This window comes from Dasypus novemcinctus, chromosome 14 (assembly GCF_030445035.2).
Source record: "Dasypus novemcinctus isolate mDasNov1 chromosome 14, mDasNov1.1.hap2, whole genome shotgun sequence".
NCBI lineage: Eukaryota > Metazoa > Chordata > Mammalia > Cingulata > Dasypodidae > Dasypus > Dasypus novemcinctus.
In genome coordinates this window covers 29,750,912-29,769,074 of record NC_080686.1, presented here as the reverse complement: position 1 = coordinate 29,769,074, position 18,163 = coordinate 29,750,912, and the positions used below count along the sequence as shown (strand labels likewise).

Genomic DNA, 18,163 nt, shown 5'->3' with positions numbered 1-18,163 from the left:
AAAGTCATCCAACACCACCTGCCAGCACCCCCACCAGATTTCTGGGCTTTGCTAGAGCATTCCAGGGAAGAGCCGTCTTTTAATTTTTAAGGCAAAAAATAAACAGCATTCATTATCAGAAAGTTCAGGGACGTGGATGTGGCTCAAACAATCAAGCTCCCGCCTACCACATGTGGTTCGGTTCCCGGTGCCTCCTAAAGAAGACAGCGAGCTAGCGTGACCGGCAGGCACAGCAAGCTGACGCAACAAGAGACACAAGAAGAAAAACATAATGAAGGACACAACAAATGCAGGAAGCAAAGGTTTCCGGTGCATCCTAAAGAAGGCAAGCAAGACAGTGAGCTTATGTTGACAGGCAGGCACAGCAAGCTGATACTGCAAGATGACACAAGAGACACGAGAAAAAGCATAATGAGAGAACAAAGCAGGGGACGGAGAAGGCTTAAGCAATTAGGTGCCTCCGTCTCATATCAGAGGTCCCAGGTTCAGTTCCCAGGGCCTCCTAAACAAACAAACAAGACAAACAGACACAGCAAGTGTAAACAACAAGGGGGCAGGGAAAAATAAATTAAATCTTAAAGAAAGTTCTCTTACACTGAATTTTTCCATATACTGAATTTCAGCCTCCTCTGTAGCTCACCACCCACTGAGCTGACTGCTTTCTAGTATGATGTGGAGGAGAGGAGCAGCTTCCACCACCAAGTGTTCTGAACCAGCTGCGCTTAGTACTTCACACACTGCCCAACTTAACTTCTCTTCTACGTCCTACTCGTTCAGAAAACTGGTAAGAGCTATCAGAGTCCATCTAGACCTTGTCTCCATGACAATTGTCCCCAACTTCATCTTATGTTTTCCCTACAATCCAGTTTCCATGACGATCAGGAGTCCATGACTTTTTAGTGCACAAATATTTGTCAATATGCCTCAGGCCATGTGAACGAAGGCTGGAGTACTGGTTCTGGGGTCAGACCCCAGCGTTCCCACTGACAGGCTGTGTGACCACGGGCACAACAACAAGCTTATTTCCAACCTCGACATTTTCCCCTGTACTCTGCTTCATCACATCTGTCTACATGCCAGCTCCAAACATCTGTCTAGTAGACACCTCAAACTTACCAGGTCCAAAACTAAGTTCCTAAGCTCCTCAGCTTACATGTTGCCCTCCTGCTTCCCACGTCTGTAAATGGCAACTCCAGGTCACAAACCTTGGAGTCATCCTTGATTCCTCTCATACCTCATACATCATGTCTGGAATCCTATCACGTCTCCTTTCAAAATGAATCCAGCCACCATTCAACATTCCCACTATTCTACCAAGGTCGAAGTCATTTATCTGCCACCTACATTACTGCAATAGCCTCCTCTTTCCCCTCAGTCTATTCTCAATGAGCAGCACTTCGTGATCATGTTAAAACTGCTCATGTCAGTGCTCTCCTCAAAAACTCTGCAAGCTTCTCAACACTCACAGAGTGGGAGCCTCTCACTGGCCCTCGCTCAGGGCACTCGGTGGCCCTGCCTTGCTCACTGCTTGCAGACCCCACGTCAGCCCGAGCCCTCTGGCTGCACTGTTCTTCCCCCACACCCTGATGGCCTTGTTCAGATGTCACCCTCTCGAGAGGCCTCCCTGTCCACGTGTTCATGTTGTAAACCCCCCTCCCCACCCCAGCACTCCTAAGCCCTCACCCTTCTCTCATTTTCTCCACAGTGCTACAATTTAATACGCTCCATATTTTATTTACTTATTGGCTATCCCTCCTACAGAACCTAAGCCCTCAGAGGGCAGGGATTTTTGTCCCCTTTGCTCACTCCTGTATCCAAAGCACCTAGAACAGTATGTGGCACATACTAAATTTATAGTAGGTATTTATTGAATGAAAATGGCTTGCCCTATCCCTAAATGCAGTCTCTGCACAAACGTCACCTTCTCAGGTGACAAGGTTACCATTCTCTATCCCCTCCCCTTGCCTACGCTCACACCCTCACTACTCCTTAAGTCACAGCTGCTACTTCTGCTGAGAGCAACGACAGCAATGACTTCAAGTGCACTCACAGGCCAGGTCCTATTCTAAGCGCTTTTAATATGTTACTTCACCCAATCCTCACAACCACCTCTGAGCTATTTTCATTTATTTATGTAACACTTATATAACAGGCCTGTCCTAAATGTGTTGCAAATATTCATTTCATCCTTATAAGCACCCTCTAAGTTAAGTCCCATTACCTCCACTTTACAGAATAGGAAAGCAAGACAAAGAGAGATGAAATAACTTGCTCTACACTACACAGGAAGACAGAGGCAGAGCCAGGCTCTAACTCAAGCAACCTAGCTCTAGAGGCTTGTTCTAAGCCATCACACTATTCTTTCTCTACATATTATACAGTACTAGTTCCACTGCTACCCACTACACACTGATGAAACAAGCTTTAAATTCCAAACTGGAAATTCCTACCTATCATATTCCAAAAAATGTTTATCCCCCTTAAAACTAAGTTGAAAAATTATTACTGGTTTCTTACCATTCTGTGGTCTCGTATTTTAATGCTTGGGATGGCATCCAAATCAACTGTAATCAATGGAGAACAAAAACAAAGGGTTAAAAAATAACAACAAACAAAAACAAATTTTAGAACATCTTTTGTGACTAGCTCTCTACTGCAAATCACATTTTTTTCAACTACTATATTTCAAAATATTTAAAATTAATGAATGTTGGAATATGATAGTTTAAAGATACTATTTGCTTATTAATTGATACAACCTACATCCATTCTAGTTGGATAAAATTCTTCCCTTCACATTAATGAATAAAAAAAGTAAAATCATTGTGAACCTAAAGCTGATGCCTACAGCAAGAGAATATAATTCAGGATTCTTGACCACCTTCTGTCACATTTCTACAATCTGTAGAGTTGTGGAGTGGAGTGAACAGCAGGCTTCCTCACATGGAACTCAAGTACACTGAATCCTAGGCACCTAGTAACGGGCCAGGCCTTTGGATCAGGTATCCCAAAGCCACCTCCTTAATTTGACCTGCCTTCTCATGTGTTAACCTGAATAGTGCATGTTGTCCTTTTAGATATCGTTGAGGGAAATAAATAGGCTGTTAATGATAGTCTGTACTCTTAAAATATTCCGTAGCCATGTCTGTAATTGTATCCGTTAGACCATGCTCTTATAAGTTCCGTCATCACAGTATCTGCTGGAAGCTGAGGGTGGTTGTTGTGGGGGATGGACACCCTATACCAAAATGTACCTGGTAACCAACAGGGATGACTTTTGAGCTAATCAGCCTAAGTTGCCAAGATCCTACAAGGTCAGATCTTCAGTTGGGACTCCTAAGGAAAAATTCCACCAAACTGGGAGTAAAGGTTCTTAAATATTTGCCTACCATTTGTCACTAATTGTTACTAAGCTGCTGGGAGGGAGTGATCCATGAGACAATTATTAAGAACTATATACAAAATAGAAGAAAGATTTTTTACCTATATAACCCTTTATCAAATCTAGACCTGTGATCTGAGCTAAAGTGTTGCATCATTGACTCTTGTGATGCTATTTCATGAAGTCATAAGTTTCCTCAGATTCTGGAGGGCAGAGACTGGTCTCATGAGGTAGTCTTAAATTTTCCTAAAACTAACTGGTTAGGCCCATCCCTTCTGTAGCGGCTGGATATTATTGATGAATTCCAAAAAGAAATACTGGGTTATGTTTGTAAACTGCTCTTTTCCTCTGGACATATTAGATTATATTGGATTCAAAGGTTTGCTTGATTAAGTAATCATGTATACCTCTTGTGCCAGTAGGGCATTTAGTCCCCACCCTTTGGTGGGTGGGGATTCGCAGATAAAAGGCATGGCAAAGAGCAGAGCTGAGGGTTTTAATGCTGGACTTTTGATGTTGGAGTTTGATGCTGAAGCCTTAAGCTGAAACCCCCGAAAGAGGGGAACCCTGAACCCAGAGAGAAGCAAGACCCTGAAAGGGAGGAACCCAGGAAGCCTGAACCCTCACAGCCATCAGCAGCCATCTTGCTCCAACACATGGAAATACACTTCGGTGACGGAAGTAACCTATGCTTTATGGCCTGGTATCTATAAGGTCCTAGCCCAAATAATTACCCTTTATAAAAACCAACCAGTTTCTGGGATTTTGCATCGGCACCCCTTTGGCTGACTAATACACCCTCCTACACATATTATCTGATTGTTGTGTTTTTTTGATTCATTTACATGGTCACCTTCAATTGCCTGAAGGCTGGCAAATCTCCTGAAACACAGGTGTAAAGTCACACAGTACACCTGGGTGTGGCCATACAGTCTAGAAGAAAAGTAGCCCCAAAACAAGAATCTGGTAGTGCTTATTTCATCCTAAGGGGGAGGAGAAGCACTGTGAGGGGTGCCAGCAGGAAGTGCCCCTTGCCTTTTAATGCCCTAACCAAACTTTTTTTTTAAAGATTTATTTATTTATTTCTCTTCCCTTCCCCGCTCCCACCCCGGTTGTCTGTTCTCTGTGTCTATTTGCTGCATCTTCTTTGTCCACTTCGGTTGTTGTCAGCGGCACGGGAATCTGTGTTTCTTTTTGTTGAAGCGTCATCTTGTTGTGTCAGCTCACCATGTGTGCGGCACCATTCCTGGGTAGGCTGCGCTTTCCTTAGCACTGGGTGGCTCTCCTTAGGGGGCGCACTCCTTGCACATGGGGCTCTCCTATGCGGGGACACCCCTGCGTGGCACGGCATTCCTTGCGCACATCAGCACTGTGCATGGGCCAGCTCCACACGGGTCAAGGAGGCCGGGGGTTTGAACTGCAGACCTCCCATGTGGTAGACGGACGCCCTAACCATTGGGCCAAGTCCACCGCCTCTCACCAATCTCTGGTTTTCTAGCGGAAAAGATATTTAGGTGACTGGAAACATACTTGTCATTATGAATTAATAAATTACCATTTATTTGTCATGAGTTTGGTTTGCAGATGTCAAGTTCTAAGAAGCAAAATTTGGAGGTCAATGGAACCTGAAAGAACAGAAAGGCTAGGAGAGGCTACTGTATGAAGTGCTTTGTGACAGAGGAGCCCAGAACCAAGGATTTGCTGGCAGCAAGCCCCAGAACACTAGTCTTCAGAGAGAAAGCACTGCCTTAATGATACCTTGATTTGGACTTGTTCCTGACTTTAAAACTGTGAGCCAAGTCAAGTTCTCAAGCTTGAGAAATGGCAGGTGCACCAACGAAATAGAGTTTAGTCCAGTGGTTCTCAAATTTTAAGGGTATACAAAATATCACCTAAGAAGCCAATATAAAATTCTCAGTCCTACTTCCCAAATATTATGGTTCAGTAGGTCTGGGGTATGGCCCAGAAATCCAATTTTTTTATTAAGTAGAAAGTACATGGGCCACACATTAAGAAGTGCCATTCCAGGTTTTCACAGATAAGGAAAGCACATCCTCCAGGACATTTTTACCCTCGGAGGCACCAGCAGTCACAGATGTCCTCTCTGGGCAGCTAGCCAGCACTCTCTGTGACACTTCTGCTTTCCTTTCTCTCACTTCACTATTATCTACTTCATATGGTGGCTGTTGTTAAGGGTAAACAAAATAATGTAAGAAAGTTTGAGAAGATTTTGAACCTTAGAAAATAACACAATAGTCACAATTTATACATGCTTTAGAAGTCTTACTGAGCTTATCCTAAAGTATTCTGATTCCACAACTACATACATCAACAAGTAGAAAACAATTCATTTTCTTGGAAACTCTTAACTACACAGCTGAGAATGAAGAAAAGACAGTATAGAGCAATGTGTCTCTCTTTTACTGACATGGAGAGATGCCTACAATATACTGGATGAAAGAGTAGATAGATTACATGCTAAACTTATTAAAAACCTACAGTAAACAGAACAGCAGGATATTGGCACAAGGACAGACACACAGACCACAGGAATCAAACTGAGAGTTCAGAAATAAATCCTCACACCTATGGCCAATTGATTTTTAACAAGGCTGCCAAGTCTTCACAATGGGGAAAAGAAGGGACTCTTTTAACAAGTGGTGCTGGGAAACCTGGACATCCAAATGCAAAAGAATGAAGGTGGACCCTTACCTCACACCATATACAAAAATTAAATCAAAACAGATCAAACACCTTAATACAAGAACCCAAACTATAAAACTCCTAGAAGAAAATGTAGGGATGCATCTTCAGGACTTCAGATTAGGCAATGATTTCTTAGACTTCACACCAAAAGCATGAGCAACAAAAGTAAAAATTAGATAAAAGAGGCCTCATCAAAATTAAATACTCTTATGCAAAAGACTTTGTGTAAAGAATGTAAAAACGCAACCTACAGAATGGGAGAAAATATTTGGAAACTATATCTCTGATAAGGATTTAAAATCCAGAATACATAAAGAAGTCCTACAATTCAACAAAAAAAGACAACTCAATTTTAAAACTTGCAAAAGACTTAAATAGACATTTCTCTAAAGAAGATAAACAAATGGCCAATAAAAATATGAAAAAGATGGTCCACATAATTAGCCATCAGGGAAATACAAATCAAAACCACAATGAGATACCATTCCTTGCCCACTACAATGATTACGGTAAAAAATTAAAAAAAAAACGAAAAGTGCTGGAGAGGATGTGGAAAGATAGGATCATTTGTACATTGTTTGCAGGAATGTAAAATGGTACAGCCACTATAGAAAACAGTTTGGTGATTCCTCAGAAAATTAAGTATAGAATTACAATATGATCCAGGAATCCCACTTCTAGGTATATACCTAAAAGAATTAAAAGCAGGGACACGAACAGCTACTTGCACATTGATATTCATAGCAGTATTATTCACAACTGCCAAAATATGGAAGCAACCCAAGTGTCTATCAAGAGGTAAATGAATAAATAAAATGTGGTATATACATACAATGAAACATTATTCAGTTGTTAGAAAAGGAATGAATTTCTGATATATGCAACAACATCAGACATCATGCTGAGTTAAATAAGCCAGACACTAAACCACAGATGAAAAAGTCTTGGCAATGGATGATAGTGATGAAGGCACAACTTGGAATGTAACTTATGCGACTGAATTGCATATATCAAAGTGAATAAAAAAGGAAATTTTAGGTTGTAAGTTACCACGAGTAAAAAACACTGTGAATCCTAAGGTAAACTACGTGCTATAGTTAATAGTATAATTAAAATAATGTTGTTTTATCAAACTATAACAAAGGTATCACAATAAATGCAAAATATTAATAATATGAAAACTGTGGGGGGGTATATGGCAATTCTACTTTGTGCATGGCTTTTCTGTAAAGCTACAACAGCCCAGATAAAAAAGAAAAAGAAAAAAATTACCCCTCTACAAAAAAAAGTGGGCAAAAATTTCATCTTTTATTCCATTTACATAAATTTACACGTATATGCTGACATAACCATATATATATACATAGAATTATGTCCTGAATGATGTTCTTTCAAATGTTAATAGTAGTTACCTCAAAATAGAATTCAAGTATATTTTAGATTTTTTTTCTGGTTTTTTATTTTTTTGATCAAAGCCTACAAAACTGCAGCACCAAGTATAAACTGCAACGTAAACTACACACTTTAGTTTGCGACAATGCTTCAGAGACACAGATGTTGCTCAAGTGAGTGGACTCCCGTCTACCATTTAGGAGGTCCAGGGCTCATTTCCCAGGGCCTCCTGGTGAAGGCAAGCTAGCCCGAGTGGAGAGCTGGCCCACGTAGGAGTGCTGGCCTGAGCAGAGAGCTGGTACAGCAAGATGATGCAATAAAAAGAGACACAGAGGAGAGACTTTTAATAAGAGATGCAGCAGACCAAGGAGCTGAGGTGGCACAGAGTTTGCACACCTTTCTTCCACTCCAGAAGGTCCCAGGATCAGTTCCTGGTGCTGCCTAAAGAGAAGACAAGCAGACAAAGAAGAATGCACAGCGAATGGATGTAAGAGTAGACGATGGCGGGGGGGATAAAAAAATAAATCTTTAAAAAAAAAAAGGAAAGAATTCTTCAAAACTGGCCCATGAACCATAACAAACATACTATACCAACAATGCAAGATGTCAGTAATAGGGAAAACTGTGTGTGGGGATGCGAGGAGTTACATGAGAATTCCCTATACCTTCGGTGTAATTTCTCTGTAAACCGAGAACTTTTTCAAATACAAAGTTTATAAAAAATTTAAAAAAATAGAAAAGAGAATAATGCGTAAACTGAACTCCCCCAAAAAACACACCTGTATGCCAAAGTCGTGAATGCGGGCTTCTGGGAAGCTCAGAAAAAGCCCATGCAAATCTAACTTTAGACATATGGAGCAAAACAGGGGAGAACACAAACGCAGTCCCCCACTACCACACACTACACAGCTGAGTTTCCCATATTTGGGTCACCACATTGGAAGTGCAGTGGATAAGCCTCATCCTCAGAAAACCACCTTCATGATCATGGTATCTCTCCTTCCAGGTTAAGTATCACATTTTAGTTTTAAAAAATAATTCCTGTACTGCTTAAATCTGAAATAAGTAGACACTGTTCTACAGTGAATAAAATAAAACTTTATCTTGAAAAATGTTAGTTATAAATATCCAAAGTACAAAATCCCATAATACATATAAAACAAGAATATGGAAATAAAAATTACATGGTTATTTTTGTATTTATCAACAATATCACAAAAGACAGATTATTCATTTCCTGATTCATGGTTGCCGTTGAGAGTCAAGTAAGAGAACAGATGGCAGAGGTCTGCAAAAACTATTAAACAGCACATTTCATCCTAAAGATCAAACTCTGGCTATTCCCCTACCTTCAGCACCTTCCTGCATTTTTATTCTATTCAGTCTCTTATGCTGCTCTCTTAGCAGAGCTTGCTGCTGAATCTCTAGGGTGTGATGATCTCTTGGAGGATCCGGGTACATATATTTCAAATCAACTCGTGTTTCTGAATCTGGTACAAGAAGCAAGTTATATATCTAAGTTAAATCTTGTTTTAAAGTGAGATTTTAGAAAAAAACATCATTCTAAATAATATCAATATATATCAACAAACTTAATTTTAAAATTAAGGAACAATATAAATAATGGGACATCACCAAAGTCTTAAAATAAGCATAAAACTATAGAATACAAAATTAATATTTATTTGCATATTGTTTTTTTTTTTAAGATACAAAGATCACACAAAAAAATTACATTAAAATGTATAAGAGGTTCCCACATACATCACACCCCACCCCACCCCTCTCCTCCCACATCAACAACCTCTTTCATCACTGTGGCACATTCATTGCATTTGGTGAATACATTTTAGAGCACTGCTGCACCATATGCATTATAATTTACATTGTAGTTTACACTTTCCCCCAGTACATTCAGTGGGTTACGGCAGGACATACAATGTCCTCCATCTGTCCCTGCAATATCATTCAGGACAACTCCAAGTCCCAAAAATGCCCCCACATCACACCTCTTCTTCCCTCTCCATGCCCTCAACAAATCCCATGGCCGCTGCCTCCACCTCACTGCCACGATACCTTAATATTGTAAGGAAGGCCACAGAATAAGCAGCAGCTCTTCATTGCACTCGCTATCTCCCCTTCTGCACTGTCCCAGGATGCCGCCCAGAGCACACAGGCAGCAACTCGGTAAGGCCTGAGCCCTTACAGAGAAAACCCAGAGGCTGCATGCGGCTAACCACAGGCTGTCACTCACACTGCCACGAGACAGGTGATCCCAGCTGATTCCTGAAATGTGCCAGAAATTTTTTAAAAGTGTTATTGTTTCTCATATTATTTTAGCCCTTGTAAATGTGCAAAAAAACAGATAAATGCTGGAACCTTAGTGTGGGTGTCAAAAGAAATGATGTAAGAATTTAACTCTACCACAAGTCCAAGAATATCAAATGATGAGAATGAAAATGTTAGCCATCAATTTTTAAATCTTGAAAAAAAAAAAGTTTCATAGATAAAAGGCCAAAAAAAAGATAAATTAAAAAATAAAAAGACCTTAATATTATTCCCTTGACCCACTAACACTGGTGCGATATAATTTAAAGAAGTAATTTGAAATTCATAAAAACTTTTATGATCATAAATTATCAAAATAATATAATAGTGAAAATGGGGAATACCTTCTGAGAACTGGAAAATGGGTAAGAGCCAAGAACAATGGTTAACAGAAGAGGCTCTGGACACATAAATGTTCATTGGACCCTGGTTTTACCATTTCCAGACTCAATTTCCTCATATGTAGAAAACGAGATACCAACAACTAAATCCAATCCTATACACGGACTGGACATGCTAACACAGGGAAACAAATGGTTCAGTTTTTCAGTTTATGCCTCTTTGGTCTCAAGATCCCTTTACACCCTTAAAACTTGAGGATCCTAAAGAGTTTTTATTTGTATAATATACACATGCATGCTCACACACACATGCACATAAATATTTAACACATGAGAAATTTTAAAAACACAAGCATACACAGCACACTTTCTATTAGCTTCAGAGCAATGAAGTCAACACATGCCATGCAGCCTCTGGAAAACGCCACTGCACACTCACAAGGGAATGAGTGAAAAATGTAAATAATGTCTTAATTTTTTATAGAAACAGTTTTGACTTCACAGACCCTCTGAAAGGACTCCATGGGTCCCTGGACCCATGAACAACATGCTTAATATAATGCTTGCATAGTGTAAGTAATCAATAAATGATAGCATAAAAAATAACTATGATATCTGGAATTGATGATACATATAAATCTACACAGAAAAATGAGAGAAAACTGAATAACATAAATATATCTTGTTTTTGTTTTAATTACACTCAGAAAGAAGTTAGGAAAACATACAACATGATTTTAATTAGATGGTTTGTCTAAAGTGATTTTCCCTTTCTATTTTCTGTATTGTCAAAATTTTCTGCAATAAATATACATATTTTTTAAGTACGAAAAATAAGGAATATTTAAAATCTGGTTTATCTGTTATACAACCAAATAGCCAACAATTTGCCTCATTCACTCCAACACCTGCTTGCTGAATGCTCCTTAAAAAAAAAAAAAAAAGAAAAGAAAATCACAGAACACACATCCCGACTCCTGCACATGTTCTCGAGGCCCCAGGCCTTAGCTTTCCTTGGCCACTCTATGTCTTCTTACTATGCTTTCTCCCTGCTCCCCTGAGGGGCTCGATCAAACCTTCACTAGTCTCTCCTCACATTCCGTGTTTCCTTCTGCCTACTCGAGGTTCCTGTAGTCTTCAATTGTCACCCTCTCCCTCTCCAACATCCTAAACCTCTTACTTCTCTAACTGCTCATCACGTGAGCATTTTCACAAGATTCTCCAGCTCCTGCCCGTCTCTTCTCCCTTTCCCAGCCAATCCTCTTCCAAAGGTTTCTTCAGCTCATTGTCGCCCACACTTTGCCTCCTTTTCAATCCGCATTTCACAGGTATCTGGCTTTAGATCCAGCCAGGCAACCAATAAGACCTCTGACCCATCACTCATTCTCCATGCTCCCTTTTCCTGGATGCATTCTTTTCTCGTTTTTCAAAACACCACATTCTCCTGGGAAATTTTCCTCCACCTCCTCTGACGTCTCCATCTCTTTCACAAGCTCATCTTCCTCTGTCTACTCCCCACCAAATGCCAGTTTCCATTCTCCACATTGTTTTCTACATGATCCCATCCAGTCCTGAGGCTATCAGAGCTAGATGCTTGCCAAAAGAAAATATTTAGCCAAACTAAGGCTTCACTCACCAGATCAGTAAACTGAAGAACTAGAGTTCAAAGAACTATTATTCATTTTAACTTTAAATTTATATCATAAATTAAATGTTACTTTAGTAAAGGGCACAAACATTGTTAAAGACACTTGGAAATGGGTAGAACATTGCTGTTGCATCATTAAAAGAGCAACATTTGACTCACCCTTGTCTTTCAGTTCATTAAAGTCATGAATATTTTGCAAAATGGAAGGGTCCAAGCCCTTGGGTGACTGGCGTCTGACAGGAGCTTGCAACCGATGTCTGGCCATATCAAATATATCCATGGGGTTCCTTTCTCTTTTCCTGTAGACAAAGGATGAATTATGACAAATATGCTTTTGAGTTCACTTTTAATTCCTGATACAAGGAATCTAATATCTTTCACAGTACATTATAAAAATTATTCTAATAGCTCTATTATTTCAATTCCCTATGTTACAAAATAGGGTGTTAGGGGTCATTATTTGCAATCTTTTAAAATGCTCAGATGGAATGTACCTTACAAGAGTAGAATGATGCAGATTTACCTTAAACTGGTTCATGTGATAGGAAGATCACAGACTTTGAGGTCAGAGAAGACCTAGATTCAAATATCAGCTCTGTTACTTACTAGCTGATTTCATCATTTGTCAAATGTAGGTAATATTTATCCTTTAATAATATTATTGTGAGCGTGACAGTTGAGTGAAATGATTTATTTTAAAGTACCAAGTATGCCTGTCACACATTAGGTACTCACCCTAAAACAGTTTGCACAAAAGAAATATAGCATTATTTTGGCCAATAAAATGGGTATTTTAGACAGACCCCAACACGAATTTTATAAGAAGCTTTCACAGAACTTGATATCGAATTATTTAATTAATGCTTTATCCCTGTGGTAAATTAACAGAAATAGGCAGGCAGCTTAGTAAATGAATTTTCTGCAAAGGTTTTGGGGAAATGATTATAAGAGAGACAGAGATGGGAGTGGTATTCATAGTCCTGAAAATAAAACCAGGTGTCTACTGCTCATCCCTCCCTAGCCTTGTTTTCCAGGTTACTCCATGGTACAGTCACTATTCTCTGGAAGCCAACCACTAAGACCAACACACCTGCACGAGAGATTAAGCCTCACCTCTTGGGGTGGAGGTATCTACTAATATATGTATTATTTGGAATTCTTCTATAAGAAGAATTTCTCTTCTTCCCAATTTACTTATTTATATCATTATGGTCTCATGAACTTTGGGCTATAATCCAATACCACATTCTTTATTTTGTTGCTCATACTGTTTCAACTCTGGCCACTGGAGGTCAGGTTGGCTCCTGTCTCTGGCATGCCCCATTCTTCTGTTTTTATGAGTATTTCCTTACTTTCTGGTAATACTAGATGCTCCAGGATCATCTTGTATTTTCTCTGCCTATTCCTAGAATCAGCCATCTCTCCAAGAAGCCTGGATTCCTTTTAAGCGAGGGATAAAGGTCCACATCACCTGGGGTAGCATGTGAAGCCCAGATGCCCCTGACAGGATGTGAGGAAAAGGCACTTCACCTCTTACTATTCTTTCCCAAAACCCTTAACCCCAGTATAATCATTAGACAAACACAAATTGGGAAACATTCTACAGGACACCCAGCCCAACCAGGACTTTTCAAGACACTGAAAGTTATTAAAAAAAAAAAAAAAAAAAAAATAGGTAAGGCTGAGAGACTGTCACAGACCAGAAAATCTTGGGAGATATGATAAGTAAATGCAGTGTGATAACCTGGATTGAATTCTGATAAAGAAAGAGGACATTAATGGACAAATGAAAAATTTTTAAATGTCTAAATTTAGTTAACAGTAACATTCCAATGTCAACTTCTTAGGTGTGACAAGTGCACCATGATGATGTAGGATATTAAGAATGGGGAAATATGGGGGAGGAGTATATGAGAACTCTCAGGGTTATCTTTGCAATTTCTCTATAATCTAAATTATCTCAAAATAGGAAGTTTATTTTTTTTTAAAAAAGAAACAATGATAGTTACCCACTACATTGATTTTACAATCTACTAACAGATACAACCTGCAATTTGAAAAAACACCGTTTTAGAAAATTTGAGTCCTTTTAGCAAAAATATTCAGAAATGTTTGGTAGCCTGTAAGTTATTTTTCTGGAAAATAAGCCTTTCAGAGAATATTACATTGTTGAAGGAAATATAAAAAGTAGTTTTAGAATGCAAATGTCTGTGATTATTCCAACTCTGAAATTTTCTGTTTCTATGTCATTTTCCTTTCAGTGACTAAATTTTTATGCTTGATTTGTAGGAGAAGGCTAAGAAAGACAAGTAAGGAGATTGTTTTTAAAATTGTCTTGTCTATATCTTCTTCCAGGTTTTTTTCTGAATCTTGGGTATTTTGGACTTTCTTCTCCCTTAGATTAACTTAAGCAACAACTTCTGTATCATTTGCCTTGTATGCATAACATCCCAAATGAGCCTAATTATTTTCCATATACTGACTTCTATAGTGAGACAAATTATCCATGATAAAAATAAAACTTCAACAATTTCTGCTCTCAATATTGATTACTCACTAAGTTTACTCCTATTAAATATTTCACGATAAGGGATAATATGTTTTGTTTCTATTCAAGGATGTTTCTGTTCCTCCTGCTCTCTCTCTCTCTTTTCCCATTTCCTCTCTCCCCTTTCTCTCTCCTTTTTCTCCTCCTCCTCCTCCTCCTCCTCACTGTCACCAGGTTTGCCATAAATATACTGCTGGCAGTGTGGAAGGGCAATTAAAAAATTCGATATGCAAAGATTTTAGAGTATGTCAGGTAAATATTCATTAAATATCCCACATTTTCACAGTGAAAAAATTCAATAAGTATGGATAAATGCCTAATGAAGGCAACTTTATCTTTTTAAAATTGAAGAATGTGAATGCAAAAACATATGATATTAGTTAACAAAAGACTGTTTTGCCAAAAAGAAATCTTAGCACACACTGCAAAGGCCAACAGACCCAAGGGAGAAATCACACACCAATTTTTGGATAAATCATGCTGCTGATTGCCTCCACTGGAATATTCATATCACTATTTAGCTAGACCTCTAGCTAAATAGAGGCAAGGCTACTTCAGACATGAGAATTTTATGAATAATCTATTGATAACACTTTTAAAGCACACAAATTATCCATTCTACTAAGTGGCCTAACAATTAAGATGAATTAATCCCATTCAAAAAGTATAGAATTGTTGATAGATTCTGACATACTGACAGGATTCCTTATCCAGAACTCAAGAAAAAACAAAAATTGCACATCAAAATGAGAAACATGCCTTATCTGAATTTCATCATCACTGTCCATGTGTAGCAACCGTCCTTGTAGACGCCTTTCTTCACTACGAAGCTGTTTTCTCATTTCTGATAATTCCATAATAACGTTTTTTTTCTCTTCTGCAAATTCCCATTGATATGCAAAAAGAGAGAGATATAAGAATAAAAAACTAAAATTAAAACATAGCCTGTCTTATTGTAAAGCTAAAATGCAAGATTACCACACTACATAAATATAAAATAGTGTATTTTTCATTTTTGAAAGTTTTAATGTTTTATATATATACACATATATACAGATATGTTTATGAACACCACAAAGACCCACAAAATGCCCTTCTGATAATTATAAAAATTTCAAAAATTAAGAAATATTCATGGTAGGTACAATATAAAGGGGCAGTAGTAGCACAAGGGGAGCTTCCTTTATGGTCTTGAAACAATTTTGCATCTTTACTGTGGTGGTATTTACACAAATTATACATGTGATAAAAATGCATAAAACTATACATGCATGCAGGGACACACACAAATAAGTGCTTGTAAAAACTGATGAAATACGAAAAAAGTCAGTAGAGTGTTCCGATGTCAATTTCCTGGTTGTGAAACTGTCCTGGGAAAAGCTGGGGGAAGGGTACATGGGACTGCACTTTATTATTTTTGCAACTTTCTATGAGTCTATATTTCAAAATTAAAAATTCAAAGAGGAAATACTCTAGGTTACTTTAGGTTACAGATGGAAGAGTTAACTGTACCTTCTGAACGGAGCTGATTTTTCCTGGCAGGTACCGGAGGAGACTGTGCTCTGGACATGGAACTTTCCTATTTAATAATCATGACAAAGATATACTTAGTATGTCTTCCATATTTAGAAACTTGAAAGAAGTAATTTTTTGAACTAACTATATGTAAAGAAAACCAAATGCCCCAAGATCGCACCTCTAAGCTTAACCTACATCTGTATCTGTTTTTCCTTTTCATCACAATAGAGTCCTTGCCCCTATCCAAAAGTAACGTTTCACCTCTACTCACTTCCACCTCCTCCATCAATTTTTCCCCACCCCCTCCATCAATTATTCTTTCCTTCAACCTTTGAGGTTCTCTCCTACAACCTTTCCCTCCGCCTTTGCTTAAAACTCTCTCCCTCCTTTTAAAAGAAAAAGATTCTTACCTCACCCTTCATCACTCACTATCTGTTGTCTATTTCTCTCCTTCCCTTCATGGTCATGCTTCTTTAAAGAACAGTAAATGCAGTACTGATGCTGTCTTCTTCCTTATTTCCATTCACTCTCAACATACAGCTACAGCCTTTGTTTCTATGCCATCACTCCACTAACACTGTTCTCACCAAAGTCACAAAGCAAATCTCCAAGTGACACATTTAATGGACACTTTAGGCCCTTATTTTACTTGGCCTCTCAGTAGCAAATGATACCACTTCCAGCTCTGTCATCTGCCTTCATCTCCTTTCCCTGCTTCTTAAAGACTGGAAATTCCCAAGCATTCCATCCCCAGCCCTCTTTACTTCTCCCTCCACACACTCACCATTGATAGCTGTAACTAATCTGATAAATACCTATATGCTACAGGCTTGCAAAACTACGAATCCAATCCAGAAGTTCTTTGTTAGCCACAATCAATATTTTCAACTAATTCTCCATGTATCTACCACCAGACATTAACCCCTACCTCCCACACACTCAGTCAATAAACACCACTCTTTATGTCTCTTAAATGTGTCTCAAAGCTATCACCCTTTCCAATTCTTAGTGTCACTGCCTTTGTTTAGGTCCCCAAAGTCTTGCTTCTGGACTTCTACCAAAGCATCTCATCTTGTCTCCCCATGTATAACCTTGTTCCACCTCCCATGTACATCTCCATACCAATGCCAGACAGAACATTGTATGAGATGAAAGTGGTCAGGTCATTCTCTAACTTAAAATATTTTACTGCATTCCATTATCTGCTATAAACTTACAAAAGCAGAATTTCAGAGGGTAGGACTCAGGAAGATGTTTTTCTAACAACATTCTTTGCCTATTGTGGTAATTTGCATGCTTGGAATCCATTAGCCTAGGCATAAAATTCAACTCCCTAGCACTTCACACACCAGGCTGCATATGTCCTGACTCCACCTCCTCTGCACCCTAGCTCATGGGCACCTCAGCTCACAGGCATAACCCCAGCCCATAACAAACCATGGGATCCTTCCCTGGGTTGCCATGCTTATGAGACTTCCATCTGTGCCTATGCTTGTGCTCAAAGTCCCTCAGCATTCTTTTCTTTGTGGCCTATTCCAAATCATTCTTCAAGATTCAACTCAAAGATCAACTCTTCTGGAACAGTTTCTCTGCTCCCCTTTTAACTGTAACTCAATCAAAAGTTATCAGGGATTTCATCAGGGTACAGAGCTAGGTAGAAGGGACAAGTTATCAAAGAAAGAGGCTTCTTGAGGGACCTGGACAAAGACCATTTGCTAAACTGTGGTTTGTCAGAAAAATGTAAACTTTTGGGTACCCAATACTATCAGTTAAAACTGAAGCAGCAGGCAAATCAATGGAGACATTACTATATATTTCAAATCTGAGATTTACCTAGCCAAGTAACAATAAGAAAATCTCATTCAACCCTTTCCCCAATCCAAAATAACTGCGTTAAGATAAACAAATCAAGAAAGAAAATATATACTTGAATAAAGGAACTTATGACGGTGTCAACCGAAGGAGGTCTTTGGAATCTGCTTGCAAGTTTGTTCTGAAGAGCAGGAACTACAGGAGAAGGCTGTCTCAAGTGCTGAAAGTTAAAAATATACATACAAACATGCACACACATACACACATGTATATATGTATATGTGTGTGTACATGTACAATAGTTAACAAGATCAGGGAGCGGATGTGGCCCAAGCAGTTGAACATTCACCTCCCACATGGGAGGTCCCAGGTTCGGATCCCAGGGACTCCTAGATAAAACAAAAACGACAAGCAAAACAAACGAAAAACCCAACTCAGGGAAGTTGATGTGGCTCAGTGCTTGAGCGCTGGCTTCCCATATACAAGGT

The 18,163-nt window shown here is 38.9% G+C and overlaps 1 protein-coding gene and 1 pseudogene across 11 annotated transcripts in view; both read right to left on the bottom strand.

The window, feature by feature from the left end:
• CSPP1 (centrosome and spindle pole associated protein 1) overlaps positions 1 to 18,163 on the bottom strand; it is a 139,916-nt gene that overhangs the window by 11,548 nt on the left and 110,205 nt on the right. For all 11 annotated transcript variants that reach the window (XR_009180416.2, XM_071207842.1, XM_012520681.4 and 8 more), the window contains 6 exons: positions 17,791 to 17,895; positions 15,858 to 15,924; positions 15,105 to 15,222; positions 11,957 to 12,096; positions 8,830 to 8,970; positions 2,518 to 2,564 (listed from right to left, as the gene is read on the bottom strand). Coding sequence is in view for 10 of the 11 variants with exons in the window: in XM_071207842.1 (XP_071063943.1) it covers positions 2,518 to 2,564; positions 8,830 to 8,970; positions 11,957 to 12,096; positions 15,105 to 15,222; positions 15,858 to 15,924; positions 17,791 to 17,895 (618 nt within the window). In the remaining variant the exon portion in view is untranslated. The remainder of the gene's footprint in view (positions 1 to 2,517; positions 2,565 to 8,829; positions 8,971 to 11,956; positions 12,097 to 15,104; positions 15,223 to 15,857; positions 15,925 to 17,790; positions 17,896 to 18,163) is intronic.
• On the bottom strand, positions 8,344 to 8,495 carry LOC111761301 (U1 spliceosomal RNA; annotated as a pseudogene).